This window comes from Balaenoptera ricei, chromosome 13, assembly GCF_028023285.1.
Source record: "Balaenoptera ricei isolate mBalRic1 chromosome 13, mBalRic1.hap2, whole genome shotgun sequence".
Lineage (NCBI taxonomy): Eukaryota > Metazoa > Chordata > Mammalia > Artiodactyla > Balaenopteridae > Balaenoptera > Balaenoptera ricei.
The window spans coordinates 11,163,015-11,183,208 of NC_082651.1; the positions used below are offsets into that span (position 1 = coordinate 11,163,015).

The window sequence follows — 20,194 nt, forward strand, 5'->3', positions numbered from 1 at the left end:
AAATCCCTGGTGGTCGTTCAGCAGCACTTAACCAATTGGGTGTGGGAGCTGGTAGTTAAACACTCCCCACTTCCATATCAAGGGCTGACAGTTCTGAGGCTCACTCACCATGACTCCTTAGGTCCCAGCAGGATCGAGCCCCAGTTGCCCACAGCAGTGACCAACGTGATCATATACTTTTGTATTGGCTTTTTCTTCTTTTTTTGCAGGTACTTGTTATTAATAATGTAATGAGTAACTTCAGTATTTTAATATTCAAATCTTGCTTTATCAGATTATATAATGCAAAAAAATTTAAATATCTCAGTGGCAGGACAATAAAAGCAAATTGCTAGTGTGTTAAGTGAAGTTACATTTATGCTGCTATTAGTGGATCAGCTACTGGGTATAAACAAGAATGTGTTAGCTAGATCCATGGCTGCCTATCAGTCAAGGGGTGACTTGCAACTATCTTCTAATACAGAAACCAGAGGAAGCAGAGAACTAGCTGCAGGTGGCTCCACTTCATTAACTTTACTGTGATAACTGTAGTAGTTAACTTCCAGGATCTAGCTTTTTAACCAGCCAAACCAAGGAATCAGAAAGGAAACAGTGGGACAAATCCTTCCACTTTATCATCATGGCTATAATTTTCCTCACTCTTTTGTATTTACAGTTTTGGAGCATCCATTGCCAGCACCCATTCATGCTTTGCCCATTCTAATAGAGCTTCCTCCTCCCTCCAGAATCATAATAAACGGATTCTAATATCCTGCTCAGAAAGAGATAAAATACATGATCACATGAAGTATCTTTTAACTTTCCCTAACTAGCAACCTTGGATACTTCCTCCTCCATATCCTCATTGGGTTGTTAGAGGTTCATCAAGTAACATCTTTTCCCCACTTGAGTTCTGATCGAACTCAGAACAAAGGAGGCAGGCACATAGAGATCAGAACAGCTGTTTTGAGAGCTGTTGAAAAATGTGTCTGAGGGACAGTGACAACAGGTTTCCCCAGCCTGGACCCCACCCAGATATTTGTCCTACTGGAAGCGGAAGACTGCTTTCTGCAGGTACACAGTGCTTGCCACATGGCCAGGAGCAAGCATCCCTCTAACGTCTCCAATGATCAAAATAATCCCTTACCTTTTACCTCTAACAGCCCCTGATGATTTTGCAAAACTGTGCTATACAATACAATAGCAGCTAGCCCAGGGTGGCTACTGAGCACTTGAAATGTGGCTAGTCCGAATTTGAGATGTGCTGTAAGAATAAAGTATTTGAAGACTTAGTTTTAAAAAAATGTAGTATCTATCTCAATGCTTTTTATATTGACTATATTTTGAAGTTTTTAAAATATTTGAATGAAATTCAAATATTGATTGAAATGAAATATTAAAATTAGCTTTTGCTGTTTCATTTTAACCTTTAAAATATGGCATTATATTCCTGTTGGGCAGCACTGATCTAAAATGCCTGGACTCAGGTATAGGACTTAGAGTCTCTTCAAGTTGATTTCATATTTAATGGTCCTGGAGGGGAAAGGTACTGCAGTTTTCCAGGGCCAGATCTGGGTCCTTGTCTCCCACATTGGTGCCATATGATCTTCACGCTTCTACTATCAATATAAGCTGAGACATACATTTCCCCTGTACATTCAGGCTCTTGTTAATGCATAGTCAAGGAAGACTCTCACCAGGATCCCCATCACCCCAACATGGGTACTTCAACTACTTTCTGCCTTTTTACCGCAGAAGTCCCACCTCAATAAGAGAGACCACTTAGGAACTTGACATCCACAGCCAGCTTTCTCTTGGACTTCCTGAGGAATCACGATTCTGGCTTTATCAGTATGTTATCTAGGGACTCCCCTGGTGGTCCAGTGGCTAAGATTCTGCGCTCCCAATGCAGGGGGCCCGGGTTCAATCCCTGGTCGGGAAACTAGATCCCACACGCATGCCGCAACTAAGAGTTCGCATGTCGCAACGAAGATGCCGCATGCTGCAACGAAGACCCGTTGCAGCCAAAATTTAAAAAAAATGTTATCTACTGACCGGCATCCAGTAGCCTTGCTCCCCAGCTCCTCCTCACCTCTGTCTTATTTATGTGAGACTTGGGGGTTATTTATTCTTAGGAGCACAGGCTTGGGGGTGAGATAAATTTCTGGGATTAGTAGTCCCACCAATTCTCTGTCCCAGGCTTCAGTGCACCGGTTTTCTCTATTTACCATATTGTCTTCATCTCAAAGTTCCCTAGCATTGCTTATCCTTTTCTTTAAAGCGTTGATTCATGGTGTGCTTCTATTAATTTGTGTGGTAAGTGTTCAATTCTCTTAAACTTAGATAGGGCTTATTTAAACACCAGAGAGATTATTTCATTTTTTTGAAACCCCTTTTAAAGTATTTTGCCTTGTATCTTAAGAATGTTGGCATAGGGACTTCCCTGGTGGTCCAGTGGGTAAGACTCTGCGCTCCCAATGCAGGGGCCCAGGTTCGATCCCTGGTCAGGGAACTAGATCCCGAGTGCCGCAGCCAAAAAAAAAAAAGATAGATAGATAGATTTAAAAAAAGAATGCCGGCATACTTCCAGTTTGTCCAATTTCTGATTCGAAGATTTCACCCTACTAATGGCCATTCAGTGAAGCTAAAACCTCAAAATTTAAGACCTCCACTACTCTATACCCTATTGAGAGGTAAAATGGCCCTTTCCTCAGAATTTTTAGCAGGAGATGGAACAGTACTCCACCTTTTAAAAATGCTCTGCAGATCACCAAATTTTAGAAGGGAACAAAGGGAGAACCGCTTACTTTATGTCCCCACTCTGTTTCGATTACCACTTTACTCAAAAGTCCATTCTAGTCTCATCTTGCTGACAATGGCAGAGTATCTTAGGGGAATACCTGACCTTCAATTTACTTTTAACAAGGCAATAAATTAAAGATTCAGAACTCTCAGAGACAGTCATCAGCCAAAAGTTTGTCAGTAATTTCTTTTATTTTGTACTTGACATTATTAAATAATGATATTATCCACTTCAGTAGATTCTGCACTCTGTTTTTCCTCAAGTTACTTTGAAAGTCCACATGTGAAAAGTCTTCCTGCCGCTCATCTGCTTTAAGAAAGGTGGACCAATAGGGTTGTGTGTAGATTAGGGAAGGGTCTGTTTGGAATTCCAGCTTCTTGAATCAGACTTTTACTCCCAGGGAGAAATGCATGTTGGTTCACTGGGATTCATGCAGGGCGAGGTAAGTTCCAGACAGCCTTTCAGAATCAAGTCCTCTTCTGGGTTTCACCTTAAGCAAATAGAAAGGGAATGCAGATGCCTAGAGTTAAAGTTGCCTGGAACCTGACTGTCAATAAAGTAAAAATATAGGACTGGGCCCAGGGAATAGAAGGGTTTGGGGAGTCGAGATTTCAAGTTTAGCAATGTGGGATCACCTCATGGCAGACCTTAAATATTCAAAGACGTTTTCTTTAAACAGGGAGCTATTTTAGGTCTTGAGTAAGGCAATGATGGGCAGGAAGGGATCATTTGGAAAGATTGGCCTAACAGTAATATGGAAAATGTAACTTGTGACAGAGGCTGTTTATATTAACCAAATGCTGAGGTGCCTGTTGACTTTCCTAGTCTCTTGGTGCTGGGTTCTGGTTTATGAGATATAAACAGAAGTGATGGCCCTTAAAAACATCCCAGCATACCCCCCAGCTTTCTCTTCCATGATGACCTTTGAGGCAACGTGTTCTAAATGATGAGGATGAAGGAAGACAGACTCACATCTGAGTTTATGTGAGAAATGAATCTTTGTTTTTTGGGGGTTTACTTATTGCCCCATAGCTTAACATCCCCCTCCTCAATAATGAAGAGGAAAGAATTCGAATCAAGGAGTGTCTACTGCAGTAATGGGAGCCTGAGATGATAAAGGTACAGGCTAGACTGTGAAATTCAGAGAAAGGATGTGAATCTAAGAGGTGTTTTAAATAGAACTTGGTAAGTCAAAGAGTGATTAATCCAGATAAATATTTATTGAGCACCTATTATTTGCAAGGCACTGTGTGAGATACAAAGACATATAAGTCACAACTCCGAGTGCTTACAATCTGGTTGAGGAGATAATACATGTACATAAATTATAAAACAAACCTTATAGCATTATGGTAAAGAGAACAGACTTTGAAGGGAGACCTGTATTCAAGACCTGGCTTCACCTTTTACTAGCTGTCACATTGGGTAAGTTATTTAACCCCTCTAAACTTCAGTTTGCTCATCTGTAATATGTGGGTAGTAACAGTACCTACTTCAGAGGGTTAATGAGAGGAGCAAATAATCTACTCCTTGCAAAACTCTCAGTTGAGTGCTTGCCCCATAATAAGCGCTCAATAAGTGCTAGCTACTAGTAGTAGTATTAAGAGATCTAGAAGCTGGGACACAACAGAACAAGGTCAGTGCCCAAAAAACCTCCAAGAGAGAGGGACTAACGGCTATAAAGAAAGAACTGTTCTGGAAACAACAGTATTGCTCTGACATTAGTGTGCCTTCCCCTCCTGCTGTGTCCTCCAGTTATTTAAAGTGTAGTGATACCTGGGGCCCAGGACGAGAGGTGTGTCTGAGGATCGCCTCCTAACGTTTGTCCCTATCGTCTGACAAACCTCTGCAAAATGTTGACTCTAAAGAGTCACATCCTAATTTCTGGCATCCCACATCAGCTCTATAACACAGTGGGTAGAGAGTGTTCCTTCAAACACTGTGGTAACAGAGGCAGGTAAGGAGAGTAGTAGCCAGAATAGGTGCAATGACCGGGAGATGGGTTTAAGATGGGGAAGACCTATCTTGAGTTTGCATGGAGGTCCTTTAACTAAAGCTTTTGCTCAACTCAGTCTATTCCCTGTTTGGCATAACGCCTTTGATGTTGAATAACTGATGATTTGGAACTGAAAACCTTCCCACACACGCTGCATTCAAAGGGCTTCTCTCCTGTATGAACCCTCTGGTGTCGCGTAAGCCGGCACCTCTGGCTAAAGGCTTTCCCACATTCGCTGCATTCATATGGCTTGTCTCCAGTGTGAATCTTCTGATGTTGAGTAAGGGAGGAGCGGTCAAAGAAAGCTTTCCCGCACTCACTGCACTGATAGCGAGGCTCTCCAGCGTGGGCTTTCTGATGTCTATTCAGTGATGAGACACCATAGAAGGCTTTCCCACACTCGTTACATTCATACGGCTTCCTGCCCGTATGGATTAGCTGATGTCGAGTGAGAATACTTTTCTGGCTAAAGGCTTTCCCACATTGATTACATTCATAAGGACTTTCTCCAGTATGAATTCTCTGGTGTCGAGTAAGGGACGAGCGGTCAAAGAAGGCTTTTCCACACTCATTGCATTTAAAGGGCTTCTCTCCAGTATGAATTCGCTGATGTACAGTTAGGGATGAACGGTCGAAAAAGGCTTTCCCACAGGCATTGCACTCGTAGGGGCTCTCCCCAGTGTGCGACATCAGATGTCTACTGAGACTGCTCCTGTGACTGAAGGCTTTCCCGCACTCAGGACAGTCATAGGGCTTCTCTCCAGTGTGAGTCCTCTGATGGCGGATAAGGGAGGAGTGGTCAAAAAAGGTCTTCCCACAGTCACTGCATTCCTGGTCTCTCTCTTTAGTGAGAATTTTCTTGGGAGGGGTTGCCCCATGCTGCAACCTTTCCTCCTGAGAAAGGGATTTCTTGCAGGCCTCCACTGCAGGGTTTTCCTTCTCTGTTCCCAACCCACCATCCACTGCATGAACTTCAAATTTAGGAGATGGAGGACCTTTCATTCCAAGCTTTTCCCTCAATGTTCTTTCTGATTTTTCTTCTTCTGAAGCACCTTGAATCTCAAGCTTAGTCTCCCAGTCTGGAATGGACAGAAAACACAGATGCATGTTTCTTTCTTGGGCTAGGAAATGTTACAGCAGAGAGGAGAGATGCTATGATAAATCTGAAAAGTCATGTACAGTCACCGCATTGCTTGCTCCCAGAAATACTGTTACACTCTAGGGAGAAACCAACACTTGGGACTGAAACGGGGAATAGAACTGATAGTGGAAATCTCAGAAAAGAGGAGAATTTACATTGGGAGCATGGCCAGGTTAATTAGGAGAGCTGGCTAAGTGGAGGGGATGGTGAGGAATAGGATTATCAAAGCGTGAATGGGTAATGTGACAGGTCTGAGAAAGTAAACATTTGGTGAATAATAGTGAACAGAACTTTAAGGTGTAGAGAAAAAGAAAAAAAAAAAAAACAACCCTGGTGGGGGACAGAGAATAAATAATAAAGCAGAAGATTTGAATTTGAGAAAAAGGTGATACCCAATACTCCCTCCCACATACACCTAAATAACAACCACAAAACAAAACAAAACTCTGCCCTGCCCAGTTCATACTCAATTACCTTGAAAGACATTCTCTGCACATTCTTTCCCCTCAGATCCATGAAGCTCCACTATCCAAGGCTCATCCCCTCTCTTCAACTGAAAAATCACATCAGGTCCAGGAACTGGAAGTCCTGCTCATGGAGAAAGAAACAAGCCAGGTAGTCATGGGTGATTAAATACACAATGATTCCAAAGCTAATCCCAACCTCTAAGTCTTGCAGAGAGCAAATGCAAAAGGCAGAAAGTGCACACCAGGAATACAGAGTATGAAGTCATGCAAGGAATTCAGGAAACTCTGAATGGAAGTCAACACTGAGGTTCTAAAAAGGAACAAATAGCATTTGGTCAGAGAGTTGATAGACTCCATTTGAATTAATGTGTTTATTCTTCCCCACGAAGTGAATGGGATGATCCTAGCTTTAGCACTGGTAGGATGGGGGGAAGAGTCCTTAACTCAGAGAAGATGAGAATGAAGAAAGGTCACCTTGAATAAGAATGTGTAATGTGGGGGCTTCCCTGGTGGTGCAGTGGTTAAGAATCCGCCTGCCAATGCAGGGGACACGGGTTCGAGCCCTGGTCCGGGAAGATCCCACATGCCGCGGAGCAACTAAGCCGGTGCACCACAGCTACTGAGCCTGCGCTCTAGAGCCTTCGAGCCACAGCTGCTGAAGCCCGTGTACCTAGAGCCCATGCTCCGCAACAAAGAGAAGCCACCGCAATGAGAAGCCCACGCACCGCAACGAAGAGTAGCCCCCGCTTGCCGCAACTAGAGAAAGCCAGCACACAGCAACGAAGACTCAACGCAGCCAAAAATAAATACATTTATTAAAAAAAAAAAAGAATGTGTAATGTGTATAATGTAGGTGCCCATTTCTGTTCATTTATTTACCCTTTACTATTGTGATTTTATTTAAACAAGTGGATCATGTTCATTGCAGGAAATCTAGAGGCATGTACAAGTAATAAGAAAAATCACCTTTTGTACTTTGTATTCATTTCTTTCTTTCTATTCACTTTGATACTGAAAGATACCTATAGATACATTTTGTTAAAAACTGGATAATGACAATTATATCTCAATTTCTGAAAATAAAAAAAAACTACTGGAGAGTGATTTTGGAAAATAACTAAGACTACCCCAACTAAAATCATTCCTATCTGATTTATTTTGACATCTACAAGTAGATAATTTCTAAATCCATCACGATTCACTATATATAACATATGTCACTCCAGGCATTTTTACATGTAAAACATCATTTTGGGCAGAAGACTCTCAATTAAAAAAAGACAAACAAAAAACAAACAAGTAAAAACCCCAAATAACTGGATAATGAAATAATGCTAAATTTTAAACTTGATTTTGTCACATATTAATAAATTTAAAATATTATTTTAATTAGCACAGCTCTACCTCACCATTTTAATGGCTACATGGTATTACATTGTATGGAATAACATCATTTATTTAATTAATCTCTTGCTGACAGACATTCCAGACTGTTTTCAATGTTTTGCTAAAACAAACAATGGTATGATGAATATCTGTGTACACCACAGGCTGCTAATCTTATTATTTCCTTAGGACAAATTTCTAGAAGTGAATCTGTCCATCTTTGGTTACATTTAAAAAACAGATCCCCTCCTAGAAATAGTCTTGAGGTCTAAACTTCCCCTGCATTGGGACCCCTGACTTGGGCAAGGGAGGTACTTTCTTCTTGGGCCCAAGGATCATCGATCTGGTTGTATGCTGACTCTCTGCTGAGAACGGCCACATCCATCACTTGCCCATGGCTTCCTGTCTCTATCCTTAGATTTCTATTTTTCCCACCAAAGTCTGTGACAAAGGCTCAGCAGTCTCCCTTAATGCTCCCTAAACATTCTCTTCTATTTCCAGATTTGGCCTGTTTAAGCTAATCCAGGGTGTTGTGCTTGCTTTTTTGACCTGCCTTGAATGAAATCTGCGACGTGACTCCTTTTACTGCCACCTGCTGCTGATTTTAAGTCTATTCTAAATCTGTACACACTCAGCCTCTTATTCTGGAAGCTCCTGAGAGGTTCTCCTTACAGGAGCCCAACTTTACTCTCACGAATACCTCACATCAGCAGTAGCTCTTAATTTTCCTTTTGTCACACAAGTCTCTATCATTGCAAAGTGCCTTCTGCAGGCATCTCTCTAAGATGTCCTTAAGACAAATATTCAAAATCAAACACATTTCTAGTGACCTACTCTGAGCTACAACCTTATAATCTCACCCCTACATGCCCTCTTTTTTTTTTTGGCATGCGCGTGTGGCATGCAAGATCTTAGTTCCTGACCAGGGATCAAACCCACGCTCCCTGCAGTGGAAGCACAGAGTCTTAACCACTGGACTGCTAGGGAAGTCCCTCTCTTTTTTTTTTTTAATTGAAGAATAGCTGATTTACAATGTTGTGTTAATCTGCTGTACAGCAAAGTGACTCAGCTATACATATATTCTTTTTCATCAATAGATTCTTTTCCATTATGGTTTATCCCAGGACATTGAATATTGTCCCCTGTGCTAAAGAGTAGGACCCTGTTGTCCATCTGCCCTTTTTTTTTAAACAAAACACTTCTTTCCCCCTCCTCTGCTTCTCTGAGGAAAAATCTTCCCTCAACGAGAATGCCCCTTGCACTCCCCCTTAGTACTCTGGATGGAGCTGAGTGAGTTACTGCTGAGCTGGGGGAAGACCTGGGCGTAGGTAACTCGGCCTCTTCTGCTGGCCCCAACCCTCTGGAGAGCAGCTCCCTGCAGCAGGCTCTCACATGCCCTGCTCCTCCTGGCCCTGGACCTGGCCCTCCGTGTTGCAGGGCCAGGCTTCTCAGCAAGGGCCCCTTGGTTGTCCAGTCTGCTTACAGCTCAGGGAGCAAGCCTGTCCCAGGCTGGGGTTCAGGATTAAGAAATCCACTCTTGCTGTACACCTAAGCCACATCCCTCTGCTCTTCGATCTTGTCTCTCAGGGGTTCTGACTTGGGTGGGAGGAGAAGAGGTGTCAATTTATTAGCCTCTCAAGCCCACGTCAACACAGTACAGAGTCTACTCCTGGTGGGAAACTCTCCTTACCCAACGAGACAATGCTCTTATAGTTCTCCAGCATCACCTCCTTGTAGAGGTCCCTCTGAGTAGGGACCAGACGCCTCCACTCTTCATCTGTGAAAACCACCGCCACATCCTCAAATGTCACTGGGTCCTGGAAACACAATGATGTTCTCCTTATTCATAACCCTTCTCTTTACATGGACCAGACAAAACTGTCATAATGATGACAGTCTGGAGGATGCAGAGGGAGTGGAAAGAAAATGGTTCTGACAAAGTAGGGCTTCGAAGCATTTGGGGAAAGTGCTATAATCCCCCGAGGCATGAAGTTCTTGGTCACAACCCCACAGTTCCTTCCTAGCTGAGCCTCTGAATATCAGGGACTCTTTTTTCAGACTTACAGAAAATGTGCAAGAATAGAACAAAGAATTCCCATGTACCCTTCTCCCAGCTTCCCCAAATTAACATTTTCCACACTGGCTTTATCTTTCTGTCTCTCTCAGTACATGCACATTCACCTATCTTCTTCCTGAACTTCTTTAGAGTAACCTGCAAACATGATGTCTCTTTACTCATAAATGTTTCAGTGTGTATTTTGTAAGAACAAGGATATCCTCTTGTATAATCACAGTATCATTGTAAAAATCAGGATAGCAGTTATATAATTATCTAATCTACAACCTTAGTCAAATTTCACCAATTGTCTGTGTGTGTGTGTGTGTGTGTGTGTGTGTGTTTTAACAAACCCTTCAAATAATGGTGTAGATTAGATCATCTTTAAGAACTCTCTCATTTCAATCTGTTATTCTGTGATTCTGTAAGGTTGCATCTTTACCCCCAATCCTGAAACCAAGATGAGTCTCCACAGTGTCTGGAGAAGTTCTAAGCCAGAGCATGGAATTCAAGACTCTTTGCCCTTGGGCAGGGAGGGGTAAACCACATGTCTCTATCCACACAAAACTCTCTTCAGGACTCTTTCAACCTCACTGAGGTGCTTTACAGTATGTGTCACGTTCTCCACCTAACCCAACACCCCCTGGGATATGGGGGCCTACTTTCAGTCCATACATAGTGGATGTACTAAAGGGAAGTCAGAACTAGGAACAGCCCGCTGTTCCCCAAACCTTCCAATCAGACCCGTACCATTGGTTTTTAGGCAAAATTGCTCAGGGTGAAGGCCACAGGGGCTGTGTGCCTGGTGACAGGCTAGTGGGCACACGTTCAAGGCAAGGAAGCATTACTGAAAGATATCACAAATCAAATGGGAAGGACACACTCCCTAAGGAGTTCTTCCTCCACCTGGTTGGGTTTGATCAAAGAAGCTCCAAGATAGAGAAAGAAAAGTGGTTACATTCTGGAGCCTGATAGAGTATTTCAGAAACACAAAAGTCCACCTCACCTGGAATCTGGCAGTTGGAGACACAGCAGCCATTCCTTCCCGAGTGCTCTCCTTGCAGAGAAGTGCCGAATCCTAATGAGGCAGAGGTATGGGATGAGAAAGAGGGTATAAGACCAGTCTTGTTTTGTAGTTTTGTGATCCATGAAGCAAGAAATCTCCACACACCAGTGAGTTATGTACTCACCTTCATTCTCAATACCCTACAAAAAGGGAAGGCAAAGTAAAGTAAGGCCAAGAGCAAGCCCACCCCATCCCAGAATTAGAGCGAAAGGCCATGGATATTGCTATGCAGAACACAATGTGGTGCTTGTTTTACCATAATCTTAGAGGCAAAGTTCTGTTCCTGGCAGTCAAGAACATATCAAGGCTCATATCGTCTTTATAAATTCACATTCAACATTGCTCATAATGATTACTACACAAAAAGCATAAGAAATTTTATGAATGGCTATACGGACAAGTCCTGTCAAGGAAATACCCATAGCCTCTTCAAAGGAAAAATGTCCCATTCACAGCAATACCCGATGCTAAAGGAGCAGCCCTTGGGCAGCCACAGTTTGTTCCACGTGACCCTGTGTCTCACTCCTGGAGCCACAATGATTAGGCCACAAGTAGGCAATGCACAGGCTGACCAGTGGACTGACGTATGGTCTGGCTTGAAAAGATGACATCCATCCTCAGGATCGTGAACTAAGAAATGTCAGGACAACAAGTGGGTGATGAGCTGAAAGGATACCATGAGGGGCAGAAGTAGCCACGTGGGTCAGAGCAGCAGAAGGTACCAGGAAGCAGAACCCATGAGCATGTGGGAGGCACGAGGTAGAGAACAGGCTGTAACAGACTAAACACAGGCGGGCACGTTGGTGGTGAAGCACTGAAGCAAAGACCCTAGAATTCCTGGCCTTAAAGGCCCTTATGCACCTAGCACCACCCCAGACCGCAATTTGCATGCAGACCAGCCTTATTTATTCTTATATTTCCATAAGACTCTAACCCTCTTAGGCTTTGTGTGAACTTTACTTGCATTAACTGAGTACATCTCAGTTTCTCACAAGAGTCTAATTAAGACATGGTCAAATCAAGCATTTTGTGGATTCATGAGTGGGGTGTGGGGAGAGTGTGGTCCTGAGAAGGAGAAGGAAAGGGTGTATATGCGGCTCAATGACTACTGTCCTGCAGCCAAGGGAATGTATTTATTGATCCTTGTTATTCATTCATCCATCTATCCAACCAACATTTATTCAGCACCAACTATTTATACCAAAGCAAAAGAAGTACGACACTGTCCTTGTCTTCCAAAAGCTTATGGACTACTATGCAGGACAAACAAGTAATCAAGTTAATATTTCACTACAGGATGAATAGATGCTCTAAAGGGATGTGCACAGGTAACTATGAGACAGCACATCAGAGGCTCGCCTAACCCAGACGGGAGGCAGGGAGGAACACTGCCGGTTTCTTGGCAGAAGTGGGACCTAAGATACGTTTTGATTTGGGGGAGGCATTAGAACATTCTAGGCACAAAAAAAATCAAGTTTTCCAAAAACAAGGAGGCTGGTCTTTACAGGGAAAGGATTAACAACTGTAATGAGTTTAGAATGGCAATGTCTAGGTTGGGGCAGTGCTGCGGGGGAAGATGGGGTTGGAGAAGCAGGCAGAGACCAGCTAGATCAAGGAGAGCTCTGCATGGTCCTACTCCCACTGGCATGGGGATCACAGAAGGATTTAAGCATGGAAGGGTCACCACCAGATTTGTGTTTTAGAAAGATCTTTGCAATTTGTATCAAGGGCCTTAAAATAACATATCTTTGACCCAGCAATTTTCTCCTCGGAGTTTCTCCTAAGGAAATAAGTAAGAACACATGCAAAGCTTTTTATTAATCATCACTAACACTAAGCTTTACTGAGTGCCATGTGAGGCAACCTCCTAAGCACTCTACATGTGTCATCTCATTTAATCCTTACAATACAGCAAAAATTTGAAATAGCCAAAGTTCCTAAAATAGGAGATTTGAGGGCTTCCCTGGTGACACAGTGGTTAAGAATCCCCCTGCTAATGCAGGGGACACGGGTTCGAGCCCTGGGTTCGGGAAGGTCCCCCATGCCACAGAGCAACTAAGCCCGTGTGCCAATAGGATAAACTGTGATTTTATATGTGTATGTGTGTGTGAATATTATACATTGATTAAGATGAATGAGCTAGAACCTCATGTTAGTCATATAAATTTCAGAAATATAATTACTGAGCAAAAATAAAGTTATAGAATGACTTACTATGTAATAGTTATATAAAATTTTAAAACAGGTAAATGGTATCTACAAAAATCTATATGGGACAACAAGCAACAGATTGTGAGTATCTCTGGGAAAGAAGGGAAACAGGATTGGGGAGGGATACCTAGGAGACTTCAACTTTGTAATGTTTTGTTTAAAAAAAATCTAAAGGGAAAAAAAAACAAAGAAATTCACACAATATTAAGTGAAGAATGCACACTTTTAAAATTACATAATTGAGCATGCACACATGTACAGAAAAAAGACTGGAAGAATATATATTAAAATGTAAATGGAATTTGAGTGGTGGCATTACAAGTGATTTTTATTTTATTTCTTACAATTCCTTGTATTCTGATTTTTTTTTTTTTAACAAGAGTTATGTGTTTACTTTGGTGTACAGGAAAAATAACAGGAAGGAAGGAAAGGAGGTGTGCAGAAAGTTATAGCAGACCTGAGACTGCCATTCTTGGGAACATCTACTTGCAAGGTTGGCCCTTGGCTGGGGTCTGGGAACTTCAATTTTAAGAGGGTTTCCTAAGAGGTAGGGTGGGCCATTATGCCTAAACTATTTGTGCAAACAGTATGGTTTCTGCTGAACACCTGCTGTCCTGCTAGAGGGCCTGGAATTTTGGTATATGTTAGGCAGGAGGTGCCTACGTGACTAGCCCTCACTTAAAAGCTTGGGCTCTGAGTCTAAAGAATTTATTTGGGCTGACACATCACACACATGTTGCTGCATTTTCATTGTCGGAGGAGGAAGTGCTCTGTGTGACCCCTCATGGGAGGGAGAGAGCATGAGGAAGACTTCCCATGGTTCCTCCAGACTCTGCCTATCTGTCCCCCTTACGACCTGGCTGTGTATCCTTGCGAGATCACTGTCATCATCTTAGCCATGAGTACAAATATGGGCTGAGTCCTGAGTCCTTCTAACAAATGCCTGAACGAGGGGTGATCTTGGGCCCCCCCCCGACACAGGCGGCCATACCACTCTGGGTAGCTGTGGCAGAATGGGAGCAGAGGAGGTGAGTAGACCGGTGAGGAGACTATTACAATTAACTAAGCAAGAAATGATGAAGAACTGAACAGCAGACATAGAGAGAAGGGGAATTACTATTGATATTAAGAACAGACCATTGATTGGAAGCAGAGGCTGAAGGTGATGGGAGAGGCAAGGATGACTCCAGGTCACAGATCTGAGTAACGTGTGAATAATGGCACCATTCATAGAGATGAGCGACAGAAAAGTAGTTTTGGAGGGAAAGCTAAGAAGTACAGTTTTGGGCATTTAGAATTTGAGCTGTTCCCACATCTTTGGATAGGAAAAAAATCAGATGACTCTGGCTCCCACTGACCAAGTTGTAAAAATTATTACTTGAATTTTGAAAAACTGTGAGTTTCATTCAAAATAGAAAAGTTAATATAAAGTATTTTAAAAATGGTTATAATACAAAGAAGGCAATGTTCAAGCCTTTAGTTATATATAATAGTACTTTGCTTTTTTCTATTATTTGTATGACTATTCATAAAGTATAGACGTATCCTTGAGATATATAGTTGTATTCATTCATATAAGCATGAAAAAAGAAACCTAGGAAAAGGGGATAAGCAAAGTAATCCCAGAAATAGGAATTCCGTACCCCAAACAGGAAGGACTAACCAGCAATGGGACCAGGTAGAAAGAACATGGGCTCCTCACAATGAACCAACCTCAGATTCTAAAGAGGCAAAGTAACTGCAGACTTAATCCTTCTTCCCTTAGGAGATGAGCCCTCCAGCTGGTCTTATTAATTATAAGATACTAATAAGGTAAGTTACATTTTCAAAAATGCCAAAAGACTAGATCAATATATACTTACTAGACAACGGGTTAACACCGGCCAAGCAAACTTTAAAAGAATATTGCCTTGAGGGTGAACACCAGTTTGCAAAAACTAAAACCTATGTGAAAGGCAAAAACTTAAAAACAAAACTTACTGGAAAAACAAGTTTGGTGTATCTATAAAAAAGAATCTCAACCTGAGGAGGGATTGGGGTTTGAATCTTGCTAGGAGGCCAAGAGGATACCTGTACAAATGGAAACAAATATACATCAGTTGGCAACCAGAGCCTCCAACTTGTGTTGTCTGCGGCAATATGTATTCTTATACTTGTTGGTCTGTCAAGATTCCTCCATCCCCAGGAGGGTCTCAAAATATTACCGTTGGGTCCTATGGAGATGTCAAAATTAGCATTTAGAGATACAGGAGAGTATAGGAGTAAAGGCTCTGGCAGACCGCTTGAAATCAAAGTCCAGCTCTGCCTCTTCCTACCTGTGTGACCTTAGGTAAGTTTCTTAACCTCTCAGTTTGCCCATCTGTAAAATTGGGATAGTGAAAGTACATATCTCATAAAGTTATTGTGATGCTTAAATGGGATAATACGTGTAAGGCATTTAGAATAATATGCTAAGTAAGTATGAGGAGTCCTAGGGAGGTAGAAATAATGAAAATATTAATTACACTGTGTTGCTGCTGTTTTAGAGTAGGTTTAAGTGTAAGTGTAGCCACAATATTGGGATCAAGGTATTTGTATATGTTGTCTAAAGCATTAGAACTTTTTGAACAAATCAGTTGAACTACATCTGAAATTGTGGTTGAAACTGCTCAATGTTTAAATGCTTAAAGACAATTTTCAAAGTTTCATTTTTTAGATTATAACTTTAATACACTGAGCATTAACCAAATTACAAACAGAGGTGAGCATAAAAGCTCCCCAGCCATTAAACGACCAGCTAATATTCCCAAGGTGCTCATCGTCCGTGGGCTCCCTGCCAGGCCAACTTCACTCCCCATCAGGTCTAGACTCCACCAGCAGTCACTTCGGTAAGCTCTCAACGGTACCCAGGACTCCTCAAATCCACCAAATTCACATGGAATCACTGCCAGCAAAGGGTCACCTCTGTTTTTCCTTTCCCTATTTCTGGATCTCAGAGTATTTCTGGAGAAAATGCTCTTCAAATTCTTATTCTATACCTTCAGAGAGTGCTCGCCTAGAAAGCTTTTACTGTTCCCATCTTAGCTACACAGCTATTCCAAACCTCCATGGCTACCCTTCAATTTCAGCAGAACACTGTCTTTCACTACACTGAAGCTTCGCAAGAGTGAGTTCTGAGCGAGGCAGGACTGTGGTAGAAAGCATTCCACAGGCCTGGATTACTGACTGTGAAGACTTGGGCGAGTTACTTAAGCTAACGGTTGACCCCCCCCATCCCCTGTTTTTTAATACCTATTTCACAGGGCAGTTATAATAGTAAATGAGACAATTAATGTAAAGCATTTATCTTACAGTCTGTTCAATAAGTGAAAGCTTCTTTCCTTTCTACTGCCCAACGCCAACCCATTCAACCAATATTTCCAAGTACCTGTTATGTGCTAGGCAGCCTAGGTGTGAGGCCAGCAAAATGGAAATGTCTCTTTTCCAGGACTTTACCTTAGTGTCCTACATCTGTGTCCTACTTTCCTTTCCACCATTGTTTCCTCTCAGAATCTGCTTCCTGCATGACCCACTCTTCCTTTCTCCAGCATCTCCCATCGCTTCAGTAGCTTCTTCACATATCTTCAAACAGATATAATCCTCCTCGATGTGAAATTATCTTCACTGAGGCCCACGGCCTCCCTCTGGCAAAACAGTTCTCATTTAGATTTTCCTTTCATGATCAAACTTCTTCTACATACCTACTGACTTCACATCATCACCACCTACTTTTCTCAAAGCCATTTTTCTGCTCCTGCCACCCCCACACACCTGAAACTGCATGCTTGAAAACTGCCAATGCATTTCTGAGCTCTAATTCCGATAGTCCTTTTCTCCTTATTTCTCTGCAGCGTTTTGACTGTTTGGACAAGTTTCTGATGCTGCCCAAGGCTCAGACTGTGGACAGTGTTCTTCTCGCTATCCTGCAGAAAGTCCATCCACACCTGGTGCTCCATTCCCACCTTTACAGAAATGCTTATCGAGTCTAGTCCCAATCCCTCTTCCAAACTCATCCTGCATTTCCAAATGACTAAGAATTGTGAATAAGGCATTTTGCCGGCATCTTAAAACCACCTTCCCCTATGCAATTCCCCACATGAGCTCCTCTCCCTGTCCTTACATTTCTAGCAGATGCTCTATTATTCTCTCAGGTGCCCCAAATTCAAACTCTTACCTAGCTCTCTTTCCTCCCAAATCTAGTCACCAGATCCTTCCGAGTCTTCTTTTGCAATGTCATTTGTATCCTTCCCCACCACTGACACCACCATGATTCAGGTCCACAACAGCTTGCTTCAGGACTACCACCACTACCAAGCATTCCTAACTGCTTCCCTGCACGAGTCCCTTCCCCTCTCTAGTCCTGGATGGAACCTCTAGAATAACTGTACCAAAACAGTTTTAGTCCTGTCAGTCCCCGATCCGTCCCATACAATCCACCCCGCTGGCCGTGTCTTGTCCTGATCCTCTATGCTCTGACCCCGTTGTGCTTTTCCCCACCCTTGTGTCCCACTATTCCTCGATACTTCACTCTTATACATAGCATTTCCTTCTCAAACCTGCCTAATGCATCGCTACTTCTTTCCTATTTTTTTTCACATCAAATTCTACCTCCTCCATGAAGGTTCCCTGATCTAGTGCGGAGGCCTATGGTAGGGAGCTAAACGAGACAATCTGATGCGATTTCTGGGAAAGACGGACGGACTGGAGTGGGCGGCACCCTAGATTTAGTGTCAATTCCACCCACGTTTATTAAGCACCTATTACGGGAAGAAGGTACGGGAGGAGCGGAGGAAGGCTCCAAACTTCCCACGGAACACATGCACACACGGGGGCTGGGGGGACAACTTTCCGTCCGCACCTGTCCGAGCCGGGACGTCGACACACACACACACACACACACACACACACACACTCACGCACACACTCAGACGTTCTGCAGGTTGGCTCCGCCCGCGTCACCTGTTCTACTCCCACAGCACCTCCCCCAAGTTCTCAGTGTCCCCTTCTCTCGGCCGCTGCGCTCACTCGGCTCCGCCAAGACACACACCCACAGCCCTCACCTCCGGCACAGACTGCTCGCGACCTAGGAAGACGGCGCCTTTTCAGGTCGGGAAGGCAGTGCGCAGGCGCAGAGGGTTCTGACGTCCGCGCTCCCCACCAATGCTCGGCCTTCGCAGACTCCATTTCCCAGAAATCTCAGCGGCTGGCGAGCTTTAATATGATGTCTAGCGATCTGCGCAAGCGTACCCTTCTTATGACGGGGTGGGCGGTGCTGAACCGGATCGTACGCGGCAGTGCGGCAGCCTGAGCGCGGAGAGGGAACCGTCGTGGGTGCTAGGGAGGCTTGTGGTCAGCCTGGAAGTACTGTCTATGTGTGATGTCACGTCCCTCCAGTCCTCCGATGGGAGGGCCGTCCTAAGGAAATGTGTCTCTTTTAGCTTTGGGGTCCCGTCCTTACTGGGAACGACTTCGAGTCTTCTGGCCCTCGGAAGGGGCTTGTTTCTGCTTCAGCTTGTTCACTTTTAAGGAATTTGGTTGTAAAATTTGGGCAGGAGTGACGCAGAGTTTGGTTCTGAGGATGGGGCTGGGTACGTGCCATTTTTGTGCACAAAAGAGAAGAGCCCAGGAGTAGGGCAGGTAGCCCGACTCACGACATTTTGAGCGCACCCCAGCTTGTCTTCCTTGGTGCTACTCGAAGGACCCTCGTCGGAGTCTCGCAGGGCTTCTCAGCCTTGCCTGCACGCTGGAATCACTGAAGAGCTTTGATATATTGATTCCTGGGGCCCACTATGAGGAGTGAGAGTTTGAAAAGATCTGCAGGTGATCCTAATGTGCAGCTAAAGCTAAGAATCACTGCTCTATAGCTTCAGGGAAGATTTGAGATTATACAAAGAATGTGATGAAATTCTACAGTCAGGAACAAGTCTACACTTGCACTCAGAAAACCTAAATTGCCTGCCATAGGCAAGGCATTGTTACAAATACAAATAAGACACAGTTACTGCCCCAGAGGAACTAGTGTTCCAGTGGACAAATCAGAATGTGAAATTGTTACAACACAAAGCAGTGTGTTCTACAATTATGTCACTATTGGGAGACACTATTGGGAGTACAACTGAGGAAGCAATTAACTATGGCCGAGAAAGTTGGAAAAAGCTTCCTATAACTGGTATACTTGAAGAAGAGTAATTAGAAAAAATGCAGAGAGAATAGCATCTGCAAAGGTATAGGCTAGAGGATCAAAGTGCAAAGAATTAGTAGCAAGATGAGTGGCTGGTGGATAAGGTTTAGGGGCTGATAACCATAACTTGGAGCCAGATGGAGTTCGATTTTGTGCTATAGTAAGGGGTTTGGACCTTCCAAGAAGATTAGGACTTGGAAAAGTTACCCTGTCCAAGACATATTTTCTTGCTGTTCCCTTCTGTGGGTGGTTTTTTTTTATTCGTTTAGCCTTATGCTGAGAGTGGAAATTTGGGGGTCCTAGGTGAGTTTCTTAGAGTTCCCCACCCTTGGGCAGGCCTTAGGGTTTCATCGCTACCTTAACTCCCCAGGTTGCTGTCAGAGTGGGAGCTTAAGTTCTCCAGGGTTTAGCAGGGTAAGAGTTGGGTTTGCTGCTCACTCACCTCTCAGGGCTCTAGCTCGCACTTCCTTATTTTTTAAAATTGAGGTATAGTTGATTTACAATATTATATTAGTCTCAGGTGTACAACATAGTGATTCACAATTTTAAAAGATTATACTCCATTTATAGTTATTATAAAATATTGGCTATATTCCCTGTGCTGTACAATATATCCTGTTGCTTATTTTTTACATAGTAGTTTGTACTTCTTAATCCCCGATCCCTGTCTTGCCCCTCTCCACTTCCCTCTCCCCACTGGTAACCACTAGTTTGTTCTCTATATCTGTGAGTCTGTTTCCGTTTTGTTATTATTCACTAGTTTCTTGTAGTTTTTAGATTTGGCATATAAGTGATATCATAAAGTGTTTGTCTTTCTCTGTCTGACTTATTTCAGTAAGCATAATACCCTCTAAGTCCATCCATGTTGTTGCAGGTGGCAAAGTCTCATT

General features: G+C 43.2%; 1 protein-coding gene across 6 annotated transcripts; it reads right to left on the reverse strand.

The window, feature by feature from the left end:
- Positions 1 to 2,963: 2,963 nt before the first annotated feature.
- On the reverse strand, positions 2,964 to 18,244 carry LOC132347126 (zinc finger protein 2). 6 transcript variants are annotated; one of them, XM_059893543.1, is made up of 7 exons: positions 17,298 to 17,362; positions 16,580 to 16,767; positions 15,086 to 15,175; positions 10,835 to 10,906; positions 9,463 to 9,589; positions 6,394 to 6,507; positions 2,964 to 5,857 (listed from the first exon to the last, which is right to left on the reverse strand). In XM_059893543.1, the coding sequence occupies exons 4-7, from the start codon at positions 10,865 to 10,867 to the stop codon at positions 4,851 to 4,853; spliced, it is 1,281 nt and encodes a 426-aa protein (XP_059749526.1). In that variant the 5' UTR covers positions 10,868 to 10,906; positions 15,086 to 15,175; positions 16,580 to 16,767; positions 17,298 to 17,362; the 3' UTR covers positions 2,964 to 4,850. The 6 variants fall into 6 exon arrangements, with proteins under 6 accessions (XP_059749526.1, XP_059749525.1, XP_059749522.1 ...); XM_059893542.1 differs by lacking the exons at positions 15,086 to 15,175; positions 17,298 to 17,362 and adding an exon at positions 18,184 to 18,232; XM_059893539.1 differs by lacking the exons at positions 15,086 to 15,175; positions 16,580 to 16,767; positions 17,298 to 17,362 and adding exons at positions 11,019 to 11,034; positions 18,184 to 18,227.
- Positions 18,245 to 20,194: the final 1,950 nt, after the last annotated feature.